General features: G+C 43.0%; 5 protein-coding genes across 9 annotated transcripts in view; all 5 read right to left on the reverse strand.

Moving 5' to 3' along the window:
• LOC115130568 (protocadherin alpha-C2-like) overlaps positions 1 to 26,542 on the reverse strand; it is a 177,691-nt gene that overhangs the window by 63,738 nt on the left and 87,411 nt on the right. The window contains exon 1 of one of the 5 annotated variants that reach the window (XM_029661841.2): positions 17,462 to 19,931. The exons of the other annotated variants lie outside the window; for them this stretch is intronic. Within the exon in view, the coding sequence (XP_029517701.1) occupies positions 17,462 to 19,831 (2,370 nt within the window). The 5' untranslated portion in view covers positions 19,832 to 19,931. Of the gene's footprint in view, positions 1 to 17,461; positions 19,932 to 26,542 lie in introns of those variants that run through there. 5 annotated transcript variants of the gene reach the window in all.
• On the reverse strand, positions 2,415 to 12,822 carry LOC135572142 (uncharacterized). Its single transcript, XM_065019172.1, is given in 6 exon segments — positions 2,415 to 2,727; positions 5,740 to 8,107; positions 8,110 to 8,170; positions 10,277 to 11,805; positions 11,808 to 11,909; positions 11,912 to 12,822. Coding segments are annotated over 6 exon segments (5,184 nt in total). The 5' UTR covers positions 12,723 to 12,822.
• On the reverse strand, positions 14,073 to 16,607 carry LOC135572143 (protocadherin alpha-2-like). The gene has a single exon (XM_065019173.1). It carries the CDS (start codon positions 16,506 to 16,508, stop codon positions 14,073 to 14,075), a length of 2,436 nt encoding a protein of 811 aa, XP_064875245.1. The 5' UTR covers positions 16,509 to 16,607.
• On the reverse strand, positions 20,751 to 23,261 carry LOC135572144 (protocadherin alpha-2-like). Its single transcript, XM_065019174.1, has one exon. It carries the CDS (start codon positions 23,148 to 23,150, stop codon positions 20,751 to 20,753), a length of 2,400 nt encoding a protein of 799 aa, XP_064875246.1. The 5' UTR covers positions 23,151 to 23,261.
• Positions 23,918 to 26,532, reverse strand: LOC135572145 (protocadherin alpha-3-like). The gene has a single exon (XM_065019175.1). The coding sequence runs from the start codon at positions 26,465 to 26,467 to the stop codon at positions 23,918 to 23,920; it is 2,550 nt and encodes an 849-aa protein (XP_064875247.1). The 5' UTR covers positions 26,468 to 26,532.

Genomic DNA, 26,542 nt, shown 5'->3' on the forward strand with positions numbered 1-26,542 from the left:
TGCCACTTGCATTTCACTTGTTGTTGGAATACTGCGATGACCTCAAAGTCGACAATATCACACTGGACATTTACTCACCGAAAGGCCCACGTGTTAAAAGGACAAATGTGCTGTCACATGCAAAACACAGGGAACGTAGCTACATGCAAGTAAAGTAACCTCATATAAAGAAATACATCTTCACATGGTCGTGTTCTGATAACAACGACAGAAGCTAAAGCAATCAAAGAAGAGTAGCGCGGACTAAAACTCAAGGCATTGACACGGAAAGCTCAAGGGTCTACCATTATATTGAACCTTTATTTAACTAGGCAAGTCAGTTGAGAAGAAATTCTTACTTTCAATCACGGCCTAGAAACAGTGGGTTAACTGCCTTGTTGAGGGGCAGAACGAAAGCGTTTTACCTTGTTAGCTCGGGGATTCGATCTTTCAACCTTTTGGTTATTAGTCCAAAGCTCTAACCACTAGGCTACCTAATGCTCTCGAGACTGCAAATACACAATACTCATGAACAAATGTCCACGTTGCATCTATTCCATTACACCTGTGAAAGGTATCAATACGTTTACATGCGTTACACACTAATCATTCGATATGAAACTGTTTATGGCAGTCGGGAGATTATGCAATCGTCATGTAAAGACGTATGTTAATGAGTGTAATGTCAAAATCGGAAGTAAGCATGCGCCGATTAATACACCTGGTTTCCTGAGCGATCTTTCGATTTATTAGGACATGTAAACACCTGAATTGGCGTTCCAGCTGTGTGTTTGATCTGCGCATGTGCTAGCACCAGCTGAGCGAGCCTCCCAATTTCTAGAGTGAAGTGAGTTCAGATCAACTGAATGTACGCTTCTTAGAGGTAGTTTTAACATACCAACGTTATATGTCTGAACTCAGAATCAAATATGCTTCCCAAAAATAACATGTTAGCTGTGGTAGAACATTTATTTTGATTGACGATTTTCTGCACGTATCAGAGTGCCACCAGCTGGCCTGATTTCAAATGTGTTCACGGAAACAAGATTATTAGGGAAATCGTTATTCTTGCAAAGCATATAAACGTTTTAATCAAACTAATATATGAATCTGACTATACACAATAATAGCATTATTATGTGCATGTAACCGCATTCAATGTTAAATGAACACTGCCCCTAATCAGAGCACAAACGGTTTCAGTGCCATGGACTGTGCTAGGAGTTCCCTACTTGCTGAACATAGACCTTTGAAAGGAAAAGCCACGGTAGACATGGCTCAAGAACTCACCTTGAGGGTGACAAAGTCATATTCAATTGTGTAGCCTAATATCAATGTAGCCTCATTTTTATTTTTGCTCAACCTTTATTTTCTAGGCAAGTCAGTTGAGAACAAATTATTGTTTACAATGACGGCCTACTCCGGCCAAACCCTAAACTTGACGACGCTTGGCTAATTGTGCGCCGCCCTTTGGTACTCCCAATCACGTCCGGTCGTGATACAGCTTAGAATCGAACAAGGGTCTGTAGTGACGCCTCTAGCACGAAGATGGAGTGCCTTAGACCGGTGCGCCACTCGGGAGATATAAGCTGTATATTTCCCATACGTTGTATACGTTACTTCCTATTTACTCACAATATCCTATACACACATTACACTTTGCTGGGGACTGACACATTTACACATTTGAGAAGTGCAACATTTCTGTAGCCTATAGCATCATAGAAAGCCAATCACAAGTCACAAAGCATTGCAGGCTTGGCACGTATATTTAGCTTCGAAGTTTAGCGCGCCTTCAGAACCATGGACAGCAACGCCCACTTCATGAACCACACGCGCAGTGCAAAACAATGTCAATGTGAACACTTTGGAGAGGATTGCTGTTTTCAAAGTAAGAGCGACTTTGAAAACAATATGCTTTGACTGCGAGTTCAAAGGAGTAAAATATATAGAATTCAATATGAAATGTAAAGGCTGGTTTATGTAGAGAGCTTACCTTCTCTTTGTTGGGTAATGTTTGAGTCCTGTCAAACGTGTCATTTCCATTAATACTGATCAGTTCTGCATCTGCAGGTGGATACGGCGCGGGGAAAACCACTACGTCACTCTTCAGTGTGTCTGAGCTGAAACACACGTCATACTGCTGAGTAGATTTAGAGTAAGACCAGCTCCCGTCAGGGTGTGTGGTGATCATTGGGGCGCTGTACCTTCTGAAACTGTCGTCTGTCCTGTGGCATTTTACAGCTATTAAACTGATCAGGCTCAATAAAAATATAATTGACACCGAGGCAATGGCGATCAGCAAATAAAGGTTTAAATCAGAGAAGCTTTCCTCCTTTCTTGGTACGTTTCTGTATTGAGTCTGGATTTCACCTGTACTTTCAACCACCACTACATCAATAGACACAGTCGCTGACAGTGAGGGTTCTCCGTTATCAGAAACCAACACGACCAACGGGTGTGTTTTTCAAGTCATTGTCACTCATTCGCCTCTTAGTCCTTAGCTCCCCGGTGCTGGTTCCAATTCGGAAGAGGTTGGTTCCCTTGGGCTCAGAGATGTGATAAGAAAGCAGCGCATTGTAGCCAGAGTCGGAGTCTACAGCCCTGATCTTGGCCACAAAGTAGCCCGCTTCAGCAGAATAGGGAATGTTCTCAGTGTTAACGGAGCCGTGGTCAGAATAGGGCGCGAGAATCCCAGGACTGTTGTCATTCTCATCCAGAATAAAAACGTTCACAGTCACGTTGCTGCTGCGAGAGGAACACCAGAGTCTGAGGCCTGAACTTTGAACTGGAAAGTTTTTATCTCCTCGTAGTTAAAAGACTGCAAGCTGACTATATCTCCTGTATCTGAGTTTATATTTACAGATGATGATATTGAAACACTTTTATCTAATAATGAATACGTCACTTTTGCATTTTCATCTGAATCTGGATCAAAAGCAGACGTCGTATAAATGACGTCACCTACCGGACTGTTCTCTTTCACATAAACATTAATCACTGGTTCTGAGAAGCGAGGAGCGTTGTCATTCACATCAGAAACGTCTACAGTAATAACGCTGGTGCTGGAGAGAGGCGGGGTCCCTTCATCCGTAGCTGTGATAGTGACATTGTACTGAGCAGTGCTCTCCCTATCAAGAGGCCCGTCTACCACTAAAGAATAATCGTTTTTGTAGTTCGACTTTAGTTTGAAAGGGACAGAGCCTACAAGTTTACAGTTGGTGAGGCCATTTTGACCTCCATCTTTATCATTTACTGTGACCAAGGCGACCACAGACATTAACTCAGCATTCTCTCTCACTGGGCTCATAAGTGACGTCACTGATATTTCAGGTGTATTGTCATTGACATCAATAACTTCCACTAACACTTTACCATGGGCACTGCGAGGAGAGTGCCCACGATCTGACACCTGCACACGAATTTCGTATGCAGCGTTTTCCTCAAAATCTAACTTCCCCTTAACTTTAATTTCACCTGTGTCTGAATTTATGGAAAATGTATCGGCAGGGTTAAAATGTCCCCGTTCAATGAAAGAATAAACAAGATCACCATTTACCCCCTCATCTAAATCAGTGGCGGTGATTGTTAATATAGATGACGCAAAGGCAACGTTTTCAGAAACACGTGCCTTGTAAAGGGATTGGCTAAATACTGGCGTATTGTCATTTACATCCATTACGTTAACAATAATCTGTAATGTTCCGGATCTTGGAGGATTTCCACCATCTAGAGCGGTCAGGGTGAGCTGGATCACAGGCTGTTTCTCTCGGTCTAACGCTTTCTGCAGCACTAACTCAGCAGACACACTCTGCTCTCCACCGCTCTGTACATCCAGGGAAAAGTGTTCATTCGGGCTCAGCTTGTAGCTCTTTACCGAGTTACTGCCCGTGTCTGCGTCATTAGCTACCGGTAGAAGGTATCTCTCACCGGGATATGAGGATTCTGAAATATTTAATAATTTCACGGTTTCACGGAAAGATGGTGCATTGTCATTTATGTCAAAGATATTCACCTCTATACGGTGGAGCTGCGTAGGATGGCTCAATATGGCCTGTATGTTTAGCGAACACTTTACCGTATTCGGACAAAGCTCCTCTCTGTCTAGCCTTTCCTGAACATATAGAATTCCTGTTTTCAAATTCGCCTCGAAATACCTCTTAGGCCTACCGTGTCCCGATACAATCCTTAGACCCCTCGACTCCAGTTCCTGTACATTAAGGTTTAAATCCTTAGCGAGATTCCCCACAAACGTGCCTTTGTCCACCTCCTCTGAAACGGAGTAAGAGATCTGCGCTGCAGACCAGTCAAATAAACAAAGCAACGCGACGCAATGAATCCAAACGATTTCTCTTTGTCGTTGACTACCCATCGCTGCGTGTATTTTTTTTTTTATCCCAGTAGGAAAGTCACATATCCATGAATTTCCAAAAAGCCTATTGGAGAGATCCTGTACACAGCCAAGCCCTCTCCATCTCACCACCGTTCGAGATTTTCTGATCGCAAAGCTCTCGGTAGTGGTGACGCTATTCTCTTTCTTATTAAGAGAGGAGGAGTCATAAAATATCAGCGACGACATTAATTTCTGTGGTCTATAGCGACACTGTGTGTTACTGTTATAGATTGCCTATATTACTCATGTAAAATAAGATCTTATAGTAAATATTTCACTTGTTGTTAGAATTTCACTTACGTTAGAATACTGAGAATACTCGTGTTGGACATTTACTACCCGAAATGCCTAGCTATGTATTTAAAAGGGGCGGCAGGGTAGCCTAGTGGATAGAGCGTTGGACTAGTAACCGGAAGGTTGCAAGTTCAAACCCCCGAGCTGACAAGGTACACATCTGTCGTTCTGCCCTGAACAGGCCGTCATTGAAAATAAGAATTTGTTCTTAACTGACTTGCCTGGTTAAATAAAGGTAAAGAAGAAAATGACAAACGTTCTGATCAATACAAAACACAGGAAAGTAGCTAAAGAAAAGTCAACCACGTATAGTAAAATAAATGTTCACACAGTCATGTTCTGATAACAATGACAGAAGATATGCTATGCTATGCTATGCTCAAGTGGTTAACATCGTGACGCTCTCAAGACTTCAAAGAAACACTCCTCAAACGTGAATTCCCAAATTGCATCTCCTCCATTACACCAGTGACAAGTTTTACCTAAAAAATCCAGTGTCCCAATCATCAGAGATCAAAAAATGGTTTCGACCGCATTCGGTAAGATTTAACCGCTTACTGAACATAGATAGACATTTGGAAACAAATATAGGTCTACGCGGTTGAAATTGACAAATATACGACAGTATGCAACTTTAGGCGTTCAATGTCGATGATAATTATGTAGCCTATATCATCGATCTGTAATATGATGCATACTTACATTTTCCATATGTTCCACCTTATTTTCTCGCAAATACTCTATGTATACAAATGCTAGGGTGAGAAAATTGCACAAATTCGTGAAGATTAAACACTGTTGATAAGTGTCATGGGCAGCCATTCATTCATACGTCAGAGAGCATTCAGCGCTTCGCGCGAATCTTAATTTCAGAAGATTAGCACACCTTTAGAACCAGGGACAGCAAATCTCGCTTTATGAAGCCAGGAGGCCAAAGGCATAGTGCGAAACAAATCAAATGTCATAACTCTGAAGTGGAAGGCTCTTTTCAAGCTAAGAGGAACCTTGAAAACAGTTATCTTTAACTATGGGGAGTTCAAAGGAGTAATTCATGAAGCAATATTTCAATAGACAAATAGGCTCGTTTATGTAGAGATCTTACCTTCTCTTTGTTGGGTAATGTTTGAGTCCTGTCAAACGTGTCATTTCCATTAATACTGATCAGTTCTGCATCTGCAGGTGGATACGGTGCGGGGAAAACCACTACGTCACTCTTCAGTGTGTCTGAGCTGAAACACACGTCATACTGCTGAGTAGATTTAGAGTAAGACCAGCTCCCGTCAGGGTGTGTGGTGATCATTGGGGCGCTGTACCTTCTGAAACTGTCGTCTGTCTTGCGGCATTTTACAGCTATTAAAATGATGAGGCTCAATAAAAATATGAATGACACCGAGGCAATGGCGATCAGCAAATACAGGTTTAAATCAGAGAAGCTCTCCTCCTTTCTCAGTACGTTTTTGAAATGAGTCTGGATTTCACCTGTACTTTCAACCACCACTACATCAATAGACACAGTCGCTGACAGTGAGGGTTCTCCGTTATCAGAAACCAACACCACCAACGGGTGAGCTTTCAGGTCATTGTCACTCATTCGCCTCTTAGTCCTTAGTTCCCCGGTGCTGGTTCCGATTCGGAAGAGGTTGGTTCCCTTGGGCTCAGAGATGTGATAAGAAAGCAGCGCATTGTAGCCAGAGTCGGAGTCTACAGCCCTGATCTTGGCCACAAAGTAGCCCGCTTCAGCAGAATAGGGAATGTTCTCAGAGTTAACGGAGCCGTGATCAGAATAGGGCGCGAGAATCCCAGGACTGTTGTCATTCTCATCCAGAATAAAAACGTTCACAGTCACGTTGCTGCTGAGAGGAGGAACACCAGAGTCTGTGGCCTGAACTTTAAACTGGAAAGTTTGTATCTCCTCATAGTTAAAAGACTGCAGACTGACTATATCTCCTGTATCTGAGTTTATATTTACAGATGATGATATTGAAACACTTGTGTCTAATAATGAATACGTCATCTTTGCATTTCCATCTGAATCTGGATCAAAAGCAGACATCGTATAAATGACGTCACCTACCGGACTGTTCTCTTTGACATAAACATGAACCACGGGTTCTGAGAAGCGAGGAGCGTTGTCATTCACGTCAGAAACGCGCACAGTAATGACGCTGGTGCTGGAGAGAGGCGGGGTCCCTCCATCCGTAACTGTGACAGTTACATTGTACTGAGAAACACTCTCTCTGTCAAGAGGCCCATCTACCACTAACGAATAATAGTTTTTATAGTTCGACTTTAGTTTAAAAGGAACAGAGCCAACAAGATTACAGTTAGTGAGGCCGTTTTTCCCTCCATCTTTATCTATCACAGTTACCAAGGCGACCACTGTCCCCATTTCACTATCCTCTTTCACTGGGCTCATAAGTGACGTCACCGAGACTTCAGGGGCATTGTCGTTGACATCAATAACTTCTACCAACACTTTAGAATAACCACTGCGGGGTGAGGGACCTTGGTCAGTTGCTTGCACCCGGATTTCATACGCAGCATTTGCCTCATGATCCAAATTCGCCTTTACAGTAATTTCCCCAGTGTCTGGATTTAGGGCAAACATATCAGCAGGATTCAGATTCCCACGCTCAACGAATGAATACACAAGTTTACTATGTAGTCCTTCGTCTATATCAGTAGCACTAAGTGTTAAGACTGTAGTCCCAAAAGGTATATTCTCAGGCACACTGACCTTATACAGCGGCTTGCTAAATGAGGGTGAATTATCATTAGAATCTATGACATTTACAACAATAGGCAGCGTTCCGGATTGTGGAGGTTTTCCTCCATCTACAGCGGTCAGGGTGAGCTGGATAACGGGCTGTTTCTCTCGGTCTAAAGCTTTCTGCAGTACTAACTCAGCAGACACACTCTGCTCTCCGCCGTTCTGTACATCCAGGGAGAAGTGTTCATTCGGGCTCAGCTTGTAGCTCTTCACCGAGTTACTGCCCGTGTCTGCGTCATTCGCTATTGGCAGTGGGTATCGCTCGCCGGGGTATGAAGATTCAGTTATGTTAAAAGTAGCAACCTTTTTAATGAATGACGGAGAATTGTCATTGATGTCTAAAATATTCACCTCGATGCGGTGGAGAAGCATAGGATGGCTCAATATGGCCTCTATATTTAGAGAGCACTTTACCGTACTCGGACAAAGCTCCTCTCTGTCTATTCTCTCGTTAACGAACAGTACTCCTGTTTTCAGATTCGCATCAAAATACCTCTTACTCTGTCCCGATACAATCCTTAGACCCCTTGACTCCAGTTCGTGTACATTAAGGTTTAAATCCTTGGCGAGATTCCCCACAAACGTGCCTTTTTCCACCTCCTCTGAAACGGAGTAAGAGATCTGCGCTGCAGACCAGTCAAATAAACAAAGCAACGCGACGCACTGAATCAAACGCCTTCTCTTTGTCTTCGACAACCCATGGTTGCTTTTTCAAAATGAATTAATCCAACAGAATATATTCACATTTCCACGAAACCTAAAAACCGGTAAAATGTTTTTAAAAATCCACCCAGCCCATTCCGTCTCACCACCATTCGAGTGTTTCGCATCACAAAGCTCTCGAGACTGGTGACTCTATTCTCTTTTTCTTTCAGAGAGGAGGAGTCATGGAATATCAGGGACTTCATTTACTTCTGTGGTCTATAGTGACACCGTGTGCCACTTGCATTTCACTTGTTGTTGGAATACTGCGATGACCTCAAAGTCGACAATATCACACTGGACATTTACTCACCGAAAGGCCCACGTGTTAAAAAGGACAAATGTGCTGTCACATGCAAAACACAGGGAACGTAGCTACATGCAAGTAAAGTAACCTCATATAAAGAAATACATCTTCACATGGTCGTGTTCTGATAACAACGACAGAAGCTAAAGCAATCAAAGAAGAGTAGCGCGGACTAAAACTCAAGGCATTGACACGGAAAGCTCAAGGGTCTACCATTATATTGAACCTTTATTTAACTAGGCAAGTCAGTTGAGAAGAAATTCTTACTTTCAATCACGGCCTAGAAACAGTGGGTTAACTGCCTTGTTGAGGGCAGAACGAAAGCGTTTTACCTTGTTAGCTCGGGGATTCGATCTTTCAACCTTTTGGTTATTAGTCCAAAGCTCTAACCACTAGGCTACCTAATGCTCTCGAGACTGCAAATACACAATACTCATGAACAAATGTCCACGTTGCATCTATTCCATTACACCTGTGAAAGGTATCAATACGTTTACATGCGTTACACACTAATCATTCGATATGAAACTGTTTATGGCAGTCGGGAGATTATGCAATCGTCATGTAAAGACGTATGTTAATGAGTGTAATGTCAAAATCGGAAGTAAGCATGCGCCGATTAATACACCTGGTTTCCTGAGCGATCTTTCGATTTATTAGGACATGTAAACACCTGAATTGGCGTTCCAGCTGTGTGTTTGATCTGCGCATGTGCTAGCACCAGCTGAGCGAGCCTCCCAATTTCTAGAGTGAAGTGAGTTCAGATCAACTGAATGTACGCTTCTTAGAGGTAGTTTTAACATACCAACGTTATATGTCTGAACTCAGAATCAAATATGCTTCCCAAAAATAACATGTTAGCTGTGGTAGAACATTTATTTTGATTGACGATTTTCTGCACGTATCAGAGTGCCACCAGCTGGCCTGATTTCAAATGTGTTCACGGAAACAAGATTATTAGGAAATCGTTATTCTTGCAAAGCATATAAACGTTTTAATCAAACTAATATATGAATCTGACTATACACAATAATAGCATTATTATGTGCATGTAACCGCATTCAATGTTAAATGAACACTGCCCCTAATCAGAGCACAAACGGTTTCAGTGCCATGGACTGTGCTAGGAGTTCCCTACTTGCTGAACATAGACCTTTGAAAGGAAAAGCCACGGTAGACATGGCTCAAGAACTCACCTTGAGGGTGACAAAGTCATATTCAATTGTGTAGCCTAATATCAATGTAGCCTCATTTTTATTTTTGCTCAACCTTTATTTTCTAGGCAAGTCAGTTGAGAACAAATTATTGTTTTACAATGACGGCCTACTCCGGCCAAACCCTAAACTTGACGACGCTTGGCTAATTGTGCGCCGCCCTTTGGTACTCCCAATCACGTCCGGTCGTGATACAGCTTAGAATCGAACAAGGGTCTGTAGTGACGCCTCTAGCACGAAGATGGAGTGCCTTAGACCGGTGCGCCACTCGGGAGATATAAGCTGTATATTTCCCATACGTTGTATACGTTACTTCCTATTTACTCACAATATCCTATACACACATTACACTTTGCTGGGGACTGACACATTTACACATTTGAGAAGTGCAACATTTCTGTAGCCTATAGCATCATAGAAAGCCAATCACAAGTCACAAAGCATTGCAGGCTTGGCACGTATATTTAGCTTCGAAGTTTAGCGCGCCTTCAGAACCATGGACAGCAACGCCCACTTCATGAACCACACGCGCAGTGCAAAACAATGTCAATGTGAACACTTTGGAGAGGATTGCTGTTTTCAAAGTAAGAGCGACTTTGAAAACAATATGCTTTGACTGCGAGTTCAAAGGAGTAAAATATATAGAATTCAATATGAAATGTAAAGGCTGGTTTATGTAGAGAGCTTACCTTCTCTTTGTTGGGTAATGTTTGAGTCCTGTCAAACGTGTCATTTCCATTAATACTGATCAGTTCTGCATCTGCAGGTGGATACGGCGCGGGGAAAACCACTACGTCACTCTTCAGTGTGTCTGAGCTGAAACACACGTCATACTGCTGAGTAGATTTAGAGTAAGACCAGCTCCCGTCAGGGTGTGTGGTGATCATTGGGGCGCTGTACCTTCTGAAACTGTCGTCTGTCCTGTGGCATTTTACAGCTATTAAACTGATCAGGCTCAATAAAAATATAATTGACACCGAGGCAATGGCGATCAGCAAATAAAGGTTTAAATCAGAGAAGCTTTCCTCCTTTCTTGGTACGTTTCTGTATTGAGTCTGGATTTCACCTGTACTTTCAACCACCACTACATCAATAGACACAGTCGCTGACAGTGAGGGTTCTCCGTTATCAGAAACCAACACGACCAACGGGTGTGTTTTCAAGTCATTGTCACTCATTCGCCTCTTAGTCCTTAGCTCCCCGGTGCTGGTTCCAATTCGGAAGAGGTTGGTTCCCTTGGGCTCAGAGATGTGATAAGAAAGCAGCGCATTGTAGCCAGAGTCGGAGTCTACAGCCCTGATCTTGGCCACAAAGTAGCCCGCTTCAGCAGAATAGGGAATGTTCTCAGTGTTAACGGAGCCGTGGTCAGAATAGGGCGCGAGAATCCCAGGACTGTTGTCATTCTCATCCAGAATAAAAACGTTCACAGTCACGTTGCTGCTGCGAGGAGGAACACCAGAGTCTGAGGCCTGAACTTTGAACTGGAAAGTTTTTATCTCCTCGTAGTTAAAAGACTGCAAGCTGACTATATCTCCTGTATCTGAGTTTATATTTACAGATGATGATATTGAAACACTTTTATCTAATAATGAATACGTCACTTTTGCATTTTCATCTGAATCTGGATCAAAAGCAGACGTCGTATAAATGACGTCACCTACCGGACTGTTCTCTTTCACATAAACATTAATCACTGGTTCTGAGAAGCGAGGAGCGTTGTCATTCACATCAGAAACGTCTACAGTAATAACGCTGGTGCTGGAGAGAGGCGGGGTCCCTTCATCCGTAGCTGTGATAGTGACATTGTACTGAGCAGTGCTCTCCCTATCAAGAGGCCCGTCTACCACTAAAGAATAATCGTTTTTGTAGTTCGACTTTAGTTTGAAAGGGACAGAGCCTACAAGTTTACAGTTGGTGAGGCCATTTTGACCTCCATCTTTATCATTTACTGTGACCAAGGCGACCACAGACATTAACTCAGCATCCTCTCTCACTGGGCTCATAAGTGACGTCACTGATATTTCAGGTGTATTGTCATTGACATCAATAACTTCCACTAACACTTTACCATGGGCACTGCGAGGAGAGTGCCCACGATCTGACACCTGCACACGAATTTCGTATGCAGCGTTTTCCTCAAAATCTAACTTCCCTTAACTTTAATTTCACCTGTGTCTGAATTTATGGAAAATGTATCGGCAGGGTTAAAATGTCCCCGTTCAATGAAAGAATAAACAAGATCACCATTTACCCCTCATCTAAATCAGTGGCGGTGATTGTTAATATAGATGACGCAAAGGCAACGTTTTCAGAAACACGTGCCTTGTAAAGGGATTGGCTAAATACTGGCGTATTGTCATTTACATCCATTACGTTAACAATAATCTGTAATGTTCCGGATCTTGGAGGATTTCCACCATCTAGAGCGGTCAGGGTGAGCTGGATCACAGGCTGTTTCTCTCGGTCTAACGCTTTCTGCAGCACTAACTCAGCAGACACACTCTGCTCTCCACCGCTCTGTACATCCAGGGAAAAGTGTTCATTCGGGCTCAGCTTGTAGCTCTTTACCGAGTTACTGCCCGTGTCTGCGTCATTAGCTACCGGTAGAAGGTATCTCTCACCGGGATATGAGGATTCTGAAATATTTAATAATTTCACGGTTTCACGGAAAGATGGTGCATTGTCATTTATGTCAAAGATATTCACCTCTATACGGTGGAGCTGCGTAGGATGGCTCAATATGGCCTGTATGTTTAGCGAACACTTTACCGTATTCGGACAAAGCTCCTCTCTGTCTAGCCTTTCCTGAACATATAGAATTCCTGTTTTCAAATTCGCCTCGAAATACCTCTTAGGCCTACTGTGTCCCGATACAATCCTTAGACCCCTCGACTCCAGTTCCTGTACATTAAGGTTTAAATCCTTAGCGAGATTCCCCACAAACGTGCCTTTGTCCACCTCCTCTGAAACGGAGTAAGAGATCTGCGCTGCAGACCAGTCAAATAAACAAAGCAACGCGACGCAATGAATCCAAACGATTTCTCTTTGTCGTTGACTACCCATCGCTGCGTGTATTTTTTTTTATCCCAGTAGGAAAGTCACATATCCATGAATTTCCAAAAAGCCTATTGGAGAGATCCTGTACACAGCCAAGCCCTCTCCATCTCACCACCGTTCGAGATTTTCTGATCGCAAAGCTCTCGGTAGTGGTGACGCTATTCTCTTTCTTATTAAGAGAGGAGGAGTCATAAAATATCAGCGACGACATTAATTTCTGTGGTCTATAGCGACACTGTGTGTTACTGTTATAGATTGCCTATATTACTCATGTAAAATAAGATCTTATAGTAAATATTTCACTTGTTGTTAGAATTTCACTTACGTTAGAATACTGAGAATACTCGTGTTGGACATTTACTACCCGAAATGCCTAGCTATGTATTTAAAAGGGGCGGCAGGGTAGCCTAGTGGATAGAGCGTTGGACTAGTAACCGGAAGGTTGCAAGTTCAAACCCCCGAGCTGACAAGGTACACATCTGTCGTTCTGCCCCTGAACAGGCCGTCATTGAAAATAAGAATTTGTTCTTAACTGACTTGCCTGGTTAAATAAAGGTAAAGAAGAAAATGACAAACGTTCTGATCAATACAAAACACAGGAAAGTAGCTAAAGAAAAGTCAACCACGTATAGTAAAATAAATGTTCACACAGTCATGTTCTGATAACAATGACAGAAGATATGCTATGCTATGCTATGCTCAAGTGGTTAACATCGTGACGCTCTCAAGACTTCAAAGAAACACTCCTCAAACGTGAATTCCCAAATTGCATCTCCTCCATTACACCAGTGACAAGTTTTACCTAAAAAATCCAGTGTCCCAATCATCAGAGATCAAAAAATGGTTTCGACCGCATTCGGTAAGATTTAACCGCTTACTGAACATAGATAGACATTTGGAAACAAATATAGGTCTACGCGGTTGAAATTGACAAATATACGACAGTATGCAACTTTAGGCGTTCAATGTCGATGATAATTATGTAGCCTATATCATCGATCTGTAATATGATGCATACTTACATTTTCCATATGTTCCACCTTATTTTCTCGCAAATACTCTATGTATACAAATGCTAGGGTGAGAAAATTGCACAAATTCGTGAAGATTAAACACTGTTGATAAGTGTCATGGGCAGCCATTCATTCATACGTCAGAGAGCATTCAGCGCTTCGCGCGAATCTTAATTTCAGAAGATTAGCACACCTTTAGAACCAGGGACAGCAAATCTCGCTTTATGAAGCCAGGAGGCCAAAGGCATAGTGCGAAACAAATCAAATGTCATAACTCTGAAGTGGAAGGCTCTTTTCAAGCTAAGAGGAACCTTGAAAACAGTTATCTTTAACTATGGGGAGTTCAAAGGAGTAATTCATGAAGCAATATTTCAATAGACAAATAGGCTCGTTTATGTAGAGATCTTACCTTCTCTTTGTTGGGTAATGTTTGAGTCCTGTCAAACGTGTCATTTCCATTAATACTGATCAGTTCTGCATCTGCAGGTGGATACGGTGCGGGGAAAACCACTACGTCACTCTTCAGTGTGTCTGAGCTGAAACACACGTCATACTGCTGAGTAGATTTAGAGTAAGACCAGCTCCCGTCAGGGTGTGTGGTGATCATTGGGGCGCTGTACCTTCTGAAACTGTCGTCTGTCTTGCGGCATTTTACAGCTATTAAAATGATGAGGCTCAATAAAAATATGAATGACACCGAGGCAATGACGATCAGCAAATACAGGTTTAAATCAGAGAAGCTCTCCTCCTTTCTCAGTACGTTTTTGAAATGAGTCTGGATTTCACCTGTACTTTCAACCACCACTACATCAATAGACACAGTCGCTGACAGTGAGGGTTCTCCGTTATCAGAAACCAACACCACCAACGGGTGAGCTTTCAGGTCATTGTCACTCATTCGCCTCTTAGTCCTTAGTTCCCCGGTGCTGGTTCCGATTCGGAAGAGGTTGGTTCCCTTGGGCTCAGAGATGTGATAAGAAAGCAGCGCATTGTAGCCAGAGTCGGAGTCTACAGCCCTGATCTTGGCCACAAAGTAGCCCGCTTCAGCAGAATAGGGAATGTTCTCAGAGTTAACGGAGCCGTGATCAGAATAGGGCGCGAGAATCCCAGGACTGTTGTCATTCTCATCCAGAATAAAAACGTTCACAGTCACGTTGCTGCTGAGAGGAGGAACACCAGAGTCTGTGGCCTGAACTTTAAACTGGAAAGTTTGTATCTCCTCATAGTTAAAAGACTGCAGACTGACTATATCTCCTGTATCTGAGTTTATATTTACAGATGATGATATTGAAACACTTGTGTCTAATAATGAATACGTCATCTTTGCATTTCCATCTGAATCTGGATCAAAAGCAGACATCGTATAAATGACGTCACCTACCGGACTGTTCTCTTTGACATAAACATGAACCACGGGTTCTGAGAAGCGAGGAGCGTTGTCATTCACGTCAGAAACGCGCACAGTAATGACGCTGGTGCTGGAGAGAGGCGGGGTCCCTCCATCCGTAACTGTGACAGTTACATTGTACTGAGAAACACTCTCTCTGTCAAGAGGCCCATCTACCACTAACGAATAATAGTTTTTATAGTTCGACTTTAGTTTAAAAGGAACAGAGCCAACAAGATTACAGTTAGTGAGGCCGTTTTTCCCTCCATCTTTATCTATCACAGTTACCAAGGCGACCACTGTCCCCATTTCACTATCCTCTTTCACTGGGCTCATAAGTGACGTCACCGAGACTTCAGGGGCATTGTCGTTGACATCAATAACTTCTACCAACACTTTAGAATAACCACTGCGGGGTGAGGGACCTTGGTCAGTTGCTTGCACCCGGATTTCATACGCAGCATTTGCCTCATGATCCAAATTCGCCTTTACAGTAATTTCCCCAGTGTCTGGATTTAGGGCAAACATATCAGCAGGATTCAGATTCCCACGCTCAACGAATGAATACACAAGTTTACTATGTAGTCCTTCGTCTATATCAGTAGCACTAAGTGTTAAGACTGTAGTCCCAAAAGGTATATTCTCAGGCACACTGACCTTATACAGCGGCTTGCTAAATGAGGGTGAATTATCATTAGAATCTATGACATTTACAACAATAGGCAGCGTTCCGGATTGTGGAGGTTTTCCTCCATCTACAGCGGTCAGGGTGAGCTGGATAACGGGCTGTTTCTCTCGGTCTAAAGCTTTCTGCAGCACTAACTCAGCAGACACACTCTGCTCTCCGCCGTTCTGTACATCCAGGGAAAAGTGTTCATTCGGGCTCAGCTTGTAGCTCTTCACCGAGTTACTGCCCGTATCTGCGTCATTCGCTATTGGCAGTGGGTATCGCTCGCCGGGGTATGAAGATTCAGTTATGTTAAAAGTAGCAACCTTTTTAATGAATGACGGAGAATTGTCATTGATGTCTAAAATATTCACCTCGATGCGGTGGAGAAGCATAGGATGGCTCAATATGGCCTCTATATTTAGAGAGCACTTTACCGTACTCGGACAAAGCTCCTCTCTGTCTATTCTCTCGTTAACGAACAGTACTCCTGTTTTCAGATTCGCATCAAAATACCGCTTATTATGTCCCGATACAATCCTTAGACCCCTTGACTCCAGTTCGTGTACATTAAGGTTTAAATCCTTGGCGAGATTCCCCACAAACGTGCCTTTGTCCACCTCCTCTGAAACGGAGTAAGAGATCTGCGCTGCAGACCAGTCAAATAAACAAAGCAACGCGACGCAATGAATCCAAACGCCTTCTCTTTGTCTTCGACAACCCATCGCTGCTTGTACAAAGTAAATGAATCCAATAGAAAATATTCACATATCAATGAAACCTAAAAAATAAAAATAAATCCGTTAGAGAGATCCTGTACACAACCCCGCCCTCTCAGTCTCACCACCATTCGAGTGTCTCTTGACAAAGGCGCTCGGACTAGTGACTCTATTCTCTTTTTCATTCAGAGAGGAGTCATAGAATATCAAATTCTGTGGTCTATAGCGACATCGTGTGTTGTTTATAGACTATATTACTCATGTAATATAAGAGTGTATATTATTTGACTAGTTAGAATACGGAGGTAAACTCCAGTGGACAGTCTCGTGTTGGACATCCGCTACACGAAATGCCTGTCTTTAAAAGACAAGCGTTCTGTTCAATGCAAAACACGGGAAGGTAGTTCACGAAAGGTCAACCCAATATAATTAAACAAATGCTCAGATGGTCATGTTCTGTTAACATTGACTGAAGCTAGAACAATCAACGAGGAGTAAAGACCGAGGGGATATCGACATACAAAGCTCAAGGGGTTAACAGTGTGATGCGCTATAGACTGCAAAGTGAGAAAAACGTTGCATCCATTCCATTACACCAGTAACAAGCATTCATCTAAAGAGAACACTGCTCCCATTAGCGGAGAGCAAAAACGGTTTCAGCACCATGGAAAGCACGCGGTAGGCTTTCACCGCTTACTGAAAATAGTCCGTTGGAAACAAATTCGGTTGACATGGATACACAATAGGCATATGTACCTTTAGGCTGATAATGTCAATAGCGGTTGTGTAGCCTATATCATCAATCTGAAAAATGATGCATCTGTATATTTCCCATACGTTGAATACGTTCCTGTCTTTTTTCTCACTCTACCCTACATACTTACGACTTTGCTTGGGGTTAGAGTATACAAAGATGCTTCTACATAAGATGTATAGGTTAGTTTATGTAGAAATCTCACCTTGTCTTTGTTGGGTAATGTTTGAGTCCTGTTCAACGTGTCATTTCCATTTATACTGATCAGTTCTGCATCTGCAGGTGGATACGGCGCAGGGAAAACCACTACGTCACTCTTCAGTGTGTCGGAACTGAAACACACGTCATACTGCTGAGTAGATTTAGAGTAAGACCAGCTCCCGTCAGGGTGTGTGGTGATCATTGGGGCGCTGTACCTTCTGAAACTGTCGTCTGTCCTGTAGCATTCTACAGCAATTAAACTAATGACGCTCAATAAAAATATCACTGACACCGAGGCAATGGCGATCAGCAAATACAGGTTTAAATCGGAAAAGCTCTCGTCCTTTCTTGGTACGTTTGTGAATTGAGTCTGGATTTCAATGGTACTTTCAACCACCACTACATCAATAGACACAGTCGCTGACAGTGAAGGTTCTCCGTTATCAGAAACCAACACGACCAACGGGTGAGCTTTCAGGTCATTGTCACTCATTCGCCTCTTTGTCCTTAGCTCCCCGGTGCTGGTTCCGATTCGGAAGAGGTTGGTTCCCTTGGGCTCAGAGATGTGATAAGAAAGCAGCGCATTGTAGCCAGAGTCGGAGTCTACAGCCCTGATCTTGGCCACAAAGTAGCCCGCTTCAGCAGAATAGGGAATGTTCTCAGAGTTAACGGAGCCGTGATCAGAATAGGGCGCGAGAATCCCAGGACTGTTGTCATTCTCATCCAGAATAAAAACGTTCACAGTCACGTTGCTGCTGAGAGGAGGAACACCAGAGTCTGTGGCCTGAACTTTGAACTGGAAAGTTTTTATCTCCTCATAGTTAAAAGACTGCAGGCTGACTATATCTCCTGTATCTGAGTTTATATTTACAGATGATGATATTGGAACACTTTTATCTAATAATGAATACGTCATCTTTCCATATTCATCTGAATCAGGATCAAAAGCAGACATCGTATAAATGACGTCACCTATCGGACTGTTCTCTTTAACATAAACATTAATCACTGGTTCTGAGAACCGAGGAGCGTTATCATTCACATCAGAAATGTGTACAGTAATAACGCTGGTGCTGGAGAGAGGCGGAGTCCCTTCATCCGTAGCTACGATGGTGACATTGTACTGAGTAGCACTCTCTCTGTCAAGAGGCCCATCAACCACTAATGAATAATCGTTTTTATAATTCAATTTCAATTTAAATGGCACTGGCCCAACAAGTTTACTGTTAGTGAGGCCATTTTTACCACCATCTTTATCTGTGACTGTCACCAAGGCGACCACTGTCCCTATCTCAGCATCCTCTTTCACGGGGCTCGCGAGTGACGTCACATATATTTCTGGGAAATTGTCATTCAAATCAATAACTTCCACTAACAGTTTCCCGTGTGCACTACGGGGTGATGAGCCTTGGTCCGTCGCCTGCACACGAATTTCATATGCAGGACTTTCCTCGTAATCCACATTTCCCTTAACTGTGATTGCTCCAGTGTCTGAATTTATATCAAACATATCAGAGGGGTTCACATTACCACGTTTGATAAAGGAATATACAACTTTACCGTTGACTCCCTCATCTACATCTGTGGCATTTAGCTGAATCACTTTAGTTCCGAATGGAACATTTTCTTTAACGCGAACCTTGTACAGCGGCTGACTGAACGTGGGTGAATTATCATTGGCATCAATTACGTTCACTACTATCAGCAATGTCCCAGATCGTGGAGGTTTTCCTCCATCTACAGCGGTCAGTGTGAGCTGGATAACGGGCTGTTTCTCTCGGTCTAACGCTTTCTGCAGCACTAACTCAGCAGAGACACTCTGCTCTCCGCCGTTCTGTACATCCAGGGAGAAGTGTTCATTCGGGCTCAGCTTGTAGCTCTTTACCGAGTTACTGCCCGTATCTGAATCGATTGCTATCGGTAAAAGATATCGCTCGTCTGTGGATGATGATTCAGAAATGTTGAATGAATATAATTTTTCAAGGAAAGATGGTGCATTGTCATTAACGTCTAAAATATTCACCTCAATGCGGTGGAGCTGCGTAGGATGGCTCAATATGGCCTGTATGTTTACCGAACACTTTATCACTTTCGAACAAAGCTCCTCTCGGTCTATCCTCTCGTTAATGTACAGAACCCCTGTTTTTAAATTGGCATCGAAATACCTCTTACTCTGTCCCGATACAATCCTTAAACCCCTTGACTCCAGGTCCTGTACATTAAGGTTTAAATCCTTAGCGAGATTCCCCACAAACGTGCCTTTGTCCACCTCCTCTGAAACGGAGTAAGATATCTGCGCTGCAGACCAGCCAAATAAACAAAGCAAGGCGACGCACTGAATCCAAAAGCTTTCCCTTTGTCTTCGGCGACCCATCGCTGCTTGTACGAAACGTATTATCCCAGAAATAGAAGTGGCATGTCCATTGAAACCACAGAAATCCGTAAAGTAAGAGATCCACACGACCCAGCCCTCTTCCTCTCACCACCATTAGTGTTTCTCTTGACAAAGCGCTCCGGACATGTGACGGTTTTTTTTGTCAGAGAGGAGGAGTCATAGAATATAAGTGACCACTCTCCCATTCCTGGTCTATAGCGACACCATGTGTTACTTGTTTGATTTAATTCAACATTTTATACCACATCATTAACTTACTGTGATAGTAGCAAGCAAATAGCAAACATGACTGTGTACGTATCATGTGGCCAATGTTGTATCAACTATGAATCAACCACATGTTAGAGTCCAGTTTGAATACAGGTGCTCAGTTTGGGACGCGAAAAACGGCAAACACTGGGGAACAATTAAAATGAGTATCAATAGTCATTTAACGTCGTGGTGATAAAGGTAAAAGTTAGTAATGAGGACAGCTGTCGAAGAGTCAAGTAACCAAATACAGGAGGCCCTATTGATCGCCCATATCGAAAACTGCCAGATTGAATGTTCCTGGGGAAGACAAAGCAGAGAGCTAAAAAAAAACACATTTCAAACCAACTTTCTACATCACTTGAAAATGTCCATTCCACTTTCAGCGATTAAAAGTATCGACCCGAAAAGGCCTCTGCCCCTCGAAACCAAATAACGCTAACTGTTTCAGCACCACGGAGAGCGTCTGTGCTTTCAAAGTGATGTTCTTTTGCACATTTCTTCTCAATTTATTCTCAGAAATATTCTTATACGATACCAAAAACTCAATTTTCCATGCAAACATTTGTATGACAACTCTGAAACCGTTTGATAAATGTCTGTCATTATCCCAAAAACTGCAATAACAAAGCTGGAGTTTAAAAGACATTTACACATTCGTGACGAATATTACTCTTACCTTGTCTTTGTTGGGTAACGTTTGAGTGCTGTTAAACGTGTCATTTCCATTAATACTGATCAGTTCTGCATCTGCAGGTGGATACGGTGCGGGGAAAACCACTACGTCACTCTTCAGTGTGTCCGAACTGAAACACACGTCATACTGCTGAGTAGATTTAGAGTAAGACCAGCTCCCGTCAGGGTGTGTGGTGATCATAGGGGCGCTGCACATTCTGAAACTGTCGTCTGTCCTGTGGCATTTTACAGCTATTAAACTGATCAGGCTCAATAAAAATATCACTGACACCGAGGCAATGGCGATCAGCAAATACAGGTTTAAATCAGAGAAGCTCTCCTCCTTTCTCGGTACATTTTTTAACTGAGTCTTGATTTCACCTGTACTTTCAACCACCAGTACATCAATAGACACAGTCGCTGACAGTGAGGGTTCTCCGTTATCAGAAACCAACACGACCAACGGGTGAGTTTTCAGGTCATTGTCACTCATTCGCCTCTTAGTCCTTAGCTCCCCGGTGCTGGTTCCGATTCGGAAGAGGTTGGTTCCCTTGGGCTCAGAGATGTGATAAGAAAGCAGCGCATTGTAGCCAGAGTCGGAATCTACAGCCCTGATCTTGGCCACAAAGTAGCCCACTTCAGCAGAATAGGGAATGTTCTCAGAGTTAACGGAGCCGTGATCAGAATAGGGCGCGAGAATCCCAGGACTGTTGTCATTCTCATCCAGGATAAAAACGTTCACAGTCACGTTGCTGCTGAGAGGAGGAACACCAGAGTCTGTGGCCTGAACTTTAAACTGGAAAGTTTTTATCTCCTCGTAGTTAAAAGACTGCAGACTGACTATATCTCCTGTATCTGAGTTTATATTTACAGATGATGATATTGAAACACTTTTATCTAATAATGAATACGTCATCTTTGCATTTTCATCTGAATCAGGATCAAAAGCAGACATCGTATAAATGACGTCACCTACCGGACTGTTCTCTTTAACATAAACATTAATAATTGGTTCTGAGAAGCGAGGAGCGTTGTCATTCACATCAGAAACGTCTACAGTAATAACTCTGGTGCTGGAGAGAGGCGGAGTCCCTTCATCCTTAGCTGTGATGGTGACATTATACTGAGTAGCACTCTCCCTGTCCAGATGCCCGTCTACCACTAACGAATAATCGTTTTTGTGGTTCGACATCAGTTTGAAAGGAACAGACCCTACAAGTTTACTGTTACTGAAGCCATTTTTACCTCCATCTTTATCTGTAACTGTCACCAAGGCAACCACGGTCCCTATATCAGCATCCTCCTTTACTGGGTTTATTAATGACGTCACAGATATTTCGGGAGCATTGTCATTGAGATCAGTAACTTCAACCAACACTTTAGAATAACCACTGCGGGCCGTGGGGCCTTGGTCCGTCGCTTGCACACGTAATTCATATGCTGCATTTTCCTCGTGATCTAAATTCGCCTTGACAGTAATCGCACCACTTTGTGAATCTATGGAGAACATGTCTGCATAGTTCACATTTCCACGCTTCATAAAGCTATATAAAATGTCAGCGTGTGGACCCTCGTCTAAATCTGTAGCCTCTAACTTCAATAGTTGTGTCCCTAACGATACATTTTCATTAATACGGACCTTGTAGAGTGATTTGCTAAATGTTGGCGAGTTATCATTGACATCTATTACGTGAACAATGATTTGTGACGTCCCAGATCTGGGAGGTTTTCCTCCATCTACAGCGGTCAGTGTGAGCTGAATAACGGGCTGTTTCTCTCGGTCTAAAGCTTTCTGCAGCACCAACTCAGCAGACACACTCTGCTCTCCACCGCTCTGTACATCCAGGGAGAAGTGTTCATTCGGGCTCAGCTTGTAGCTCTTTACCGAGTTACTGCCGGTATCTGCGTCATTCGCTATCGGTAGAGGGTATCTCTCACCGGGTGAAGAAGATTCTGAAATGTTAAATGTATGATACCGTTCAAGGAATGACGGTGCATTGTCATTTACGTCAATAATATTTACTTCAATGCGATGAAGAAACACAGGATGGCTCAATATGGCCTGTATATTTAGAGAGCACTTTACCGTATTCGGACAAAGCTCTTCTCTGTCTATTCTCTGGTTAACGAACAGGACTCCTGTTTTCAGATTAGCCTCGAAATACCTCTTACTCTGTCCGGAAACAATCTTTAGACCCCTCGACTCAATTTCCTGTATATTGAGGTTTAAATCCTTAGCGAGATTCCCCACAAACGTGCCTTTGTCCACCTCCTCTGAAACGGAGTAAGAGATCTGCGCTGCAGACCAGTCAAATAAACAAAGCAACGCGACGCACCGAATCCAAACGCCTTCTCTTTGTCTTCGACGACCCATCGCTGCGTGTACAAAACAAATTAATCCATAAGTCAAAATCGCATATCCATTAAAACCACAAAACGATCCGTTATATGTATATCAGAGATCCAATACAGCCCACCCGTCTCATTCTAATGGTGTTTCTCTTCACAAAGCTTTCGGGACTGGTGACACTTTTCTTTTTTCAATCTGAAAGGAGGAGTCTTAGTTTGTCAATGATGTATCTTCCGTTCGTGGTCTATAGTGACACCGTGTGTTGCTTTAATACATTACTCGTTTAGAATGAAGAGATTTCTCTGATGTGTTAGAATAGGCCTACAGAGATAACTTCAAGTAATCAAACTCGTGTTCGTAATTCACTCAGCGAAAGGTGCATGTATGTAAAAGAACGAAAGTTTTTGTTCAAATGAAACACACAGGGAAAGGAGCCAAAACGTCTAGCCACGTTGAACAATAAACTATGTGTGGATTATATCCTGATATCGATGGCAGAAGCTATAAACATCTAGGACGAGTAGCAGAGCATAGATACGGATAGCTCAAGGGTTATCGACATTGTAATGCTGTCAAGGCCGCAAAGACAACTCTGAAAAGCGAAATACCACGGTTTGCATACTTTCAATTTAACCAGTGACAATTATCGGTCTAGAAACATCACTGGACATTGTAAGCACAAAGCACAAACGATTTCAACCCCATATAGAGCAGCCAAAACTATTTCACCGCTTGGTGAACACAGTCATTTGGAAACAAGTATTCACGGTAGCCTATAAAACGTTGATACATTATGCATCCGTAGGCTGAAAATGGGGACACGTTATATCAATCTGAAACCTGCCATGATGTAAGCATATCTTCATATTTCCCAATGCCACATATCTCTGTCTGTTTTCGCACAACACAAAACACATTGAAACTGGAAGTGCAGACACATTTAAACATCTGCGGAGGAGAGTTCCTCTTACCTTCTCTTTGCTGGGTAATGTTTGAGTCCTGTCAAACGTGTCATTTCCATTAATACTGATCAGTTCTGCATCTGCAGGTGGATATGGAGCGGGAAAAACCACTACGTCACTCTTCAGTGTGTCTGAACTGAAGCACACGTCATACTGCTGAGTAGATTTAGAGTAAGACCAGCTCCCGTCGGGGTGTGTGGTGATCATTGGGGCGCTGTACCTTCTGAAACTGTCGTCTGTCCTGTGGCATTTTACAGCTATTAAACTGATCAGGCTCAATAAAAATATCACTGACACCGAGGCAATGACGATCAGCAAATACAGGTTTAAATCAGAGAAGCTTTCCTCCTTTCTTGGTACGTTTCTGTATTGAGTCTGGATTTCACCTGTACTTTCAACCACCACTACATCAATAGACACAGTCGCTGACAGTGAGGGTTCTCCGTTATCAGAAACCAACACGACCAACGGGTGAGCTTTCAGGTCATTGTCACTCATTCGCCTCTTAGTCCTTAGCTCCCCGGTGCTGGTTCCGATTCGGAAGAGGTTGGTTCCCTTGGGCTCAGAGATGTGATAAGAAAGCAGCGCATTGTAGCCAGAGTCGGAGTCTACAGCCCTGATCTTGGCCACAAAGTAGCCCGCTTCAGCAGAATAGGGAATGTTCTCAGAGTTAACGGAGCCGTGATCAGAATAGGGCGCGAGAATCCCAGGACTGTTGTCATTCTCATCCATAATAAAAACGTTCACAGTCACGTTGCTGCTGAGAGGAGGAACACCAGAGTCTGTGGCCTGAACTTTAAACTGGAAGGTTTTTATCTCCTCATAGTTAAACGACTGCAGACTGACTATATCTCCTGTATCTGAGTTTATATTTACAGATGATGATATTGAAACACTTTTATCTAATAATGAATACGTCACTTTTGCATTTTCATCTGAATCTGGATCAAAAGCAGATATTGTTTTAATGACGTCACCCACCGGACTGTTCTCTTTGACATAGACATTAATCACGGGTTCTGAGAAGTGAGGAGCGTTATCATTCACGTCAGAAACCTGTACAGTAACAACGCTGGTGCTGGAGAGAGGCGGGGTCCCTTCATCCGTAGCTGTGATGGTGACATTATACTGAGCAGCCCTCTCTCTGTTAAGAGGCCCGTCGACCACTAACGAATAATAGTTCTTGTAGTTCGACTTTAGTTTAAAATGAACAGACCCTACAAGTTCACAGTTAGTGAGGCCATTTTGGCCTCCATCGTTATCAGTTACTGTCACCAAGGCGACCACTGTCCCCATCTCGGCATCCTCTTTCACTGGACTCATGAGTGACGTCACTAAGATTTCTGGGGCATTGTCATTGACATCAATAACATCAACTAACACTTTACCATGTGCACTGCGAGGTGAATGCCCTCGGTCCATCGCCTGAACTCGAATTTCAAATGCAGGACTATCTTCATGATCCAAATTTCCCTTGACTGTAATTTCACCCGTGTCTGAATTGATGGCAAACATGTTTGAGGGGTCCAGATTTCCACGTTTTAAGAAAGAATACACTATCTCACCATTTACGCTCTCGTCTAAATCTGTTGCAGTGAGAGTTAATATATTTGTCCCAAAAGGCGCGTTTTCATGAACACGAACTTTATAAAGCGGCTTAGAAAACACTGGAGAATTGTCATTAACATCAATTACGTTCACTACTATCAGCAATGTCCCAGATCGTGGAGGTTTTCCTCCATCTACAGCGGTCAGTGTGAGCTGGATAACGGGCTGTTTCTCTCGGTCTAAAGCTTTCTGCAGCACTAACTCAGCAGACACACTCTGCTCTCCGCCGTTCTGTACATCCAGGGAGAAGTGTTCATTCGGGCTCAGCTTGTAGCTCTTTACCGAGTTAGCTCCTATGTCTGCGTCATTTGCTATCGGTAGCATATATCGCTCGCCCGGCGTTGAAGACTCAGAGATGTTAAATGTGTGGGATTTTTCAACAAAAGATGGTGTGTTATCATTAATATCTAAAATATTAACCTCAATACGATGCAGAAGCACAGGATGGCTTAATATGGCTTCGATATTCAAAGAGCACTTTATCGTATTCGGACAAAGCTCCTCTCTGTCTATTCTCTCGTTAACTAACAGTAATCCTGTTTTCAGATTCGCATCAAAATACCTCTTACTATGTCCCGATACAATCCTTAGACCCCTCGACTCCAGTTCGTGTACATTAAGGTTCAAATCCTTAGCGAGATTCCCCACAAACGTGCCTTTGTCCACCTCCTCTGAAACGGAGTAAGAGATCTGCGCTGCAGACCAGCCAAATAAACAAAGCAACGCGACGCACTGAATCCAAACACTTTCTCTTTGTCTTCGGCGATCCATCGCTGCATGTATAAAAACAACTGAATCCAATAAGTAAGGGTCATGTATCCATCAAAACCCGAAGTATTCCGTTAA

The sequence above is a fragment of the Oncorhynchus nerka genome, linkage group LG6, assembly GCF_034236695.1.
Source record: "Oncorhynchus nerka isolate Pitt River linkage group LG6, Oner_Uvic_2.0, whole genome shotgun sequence".
Classification (NCBI taxonomy): domain Eukaryota; kingdom Metazoa; phylum Chordata; class Actinopteri; order Salmoniformes; family Salmonidae; genus Oncorhynchus; species Oncorhynchus nerka.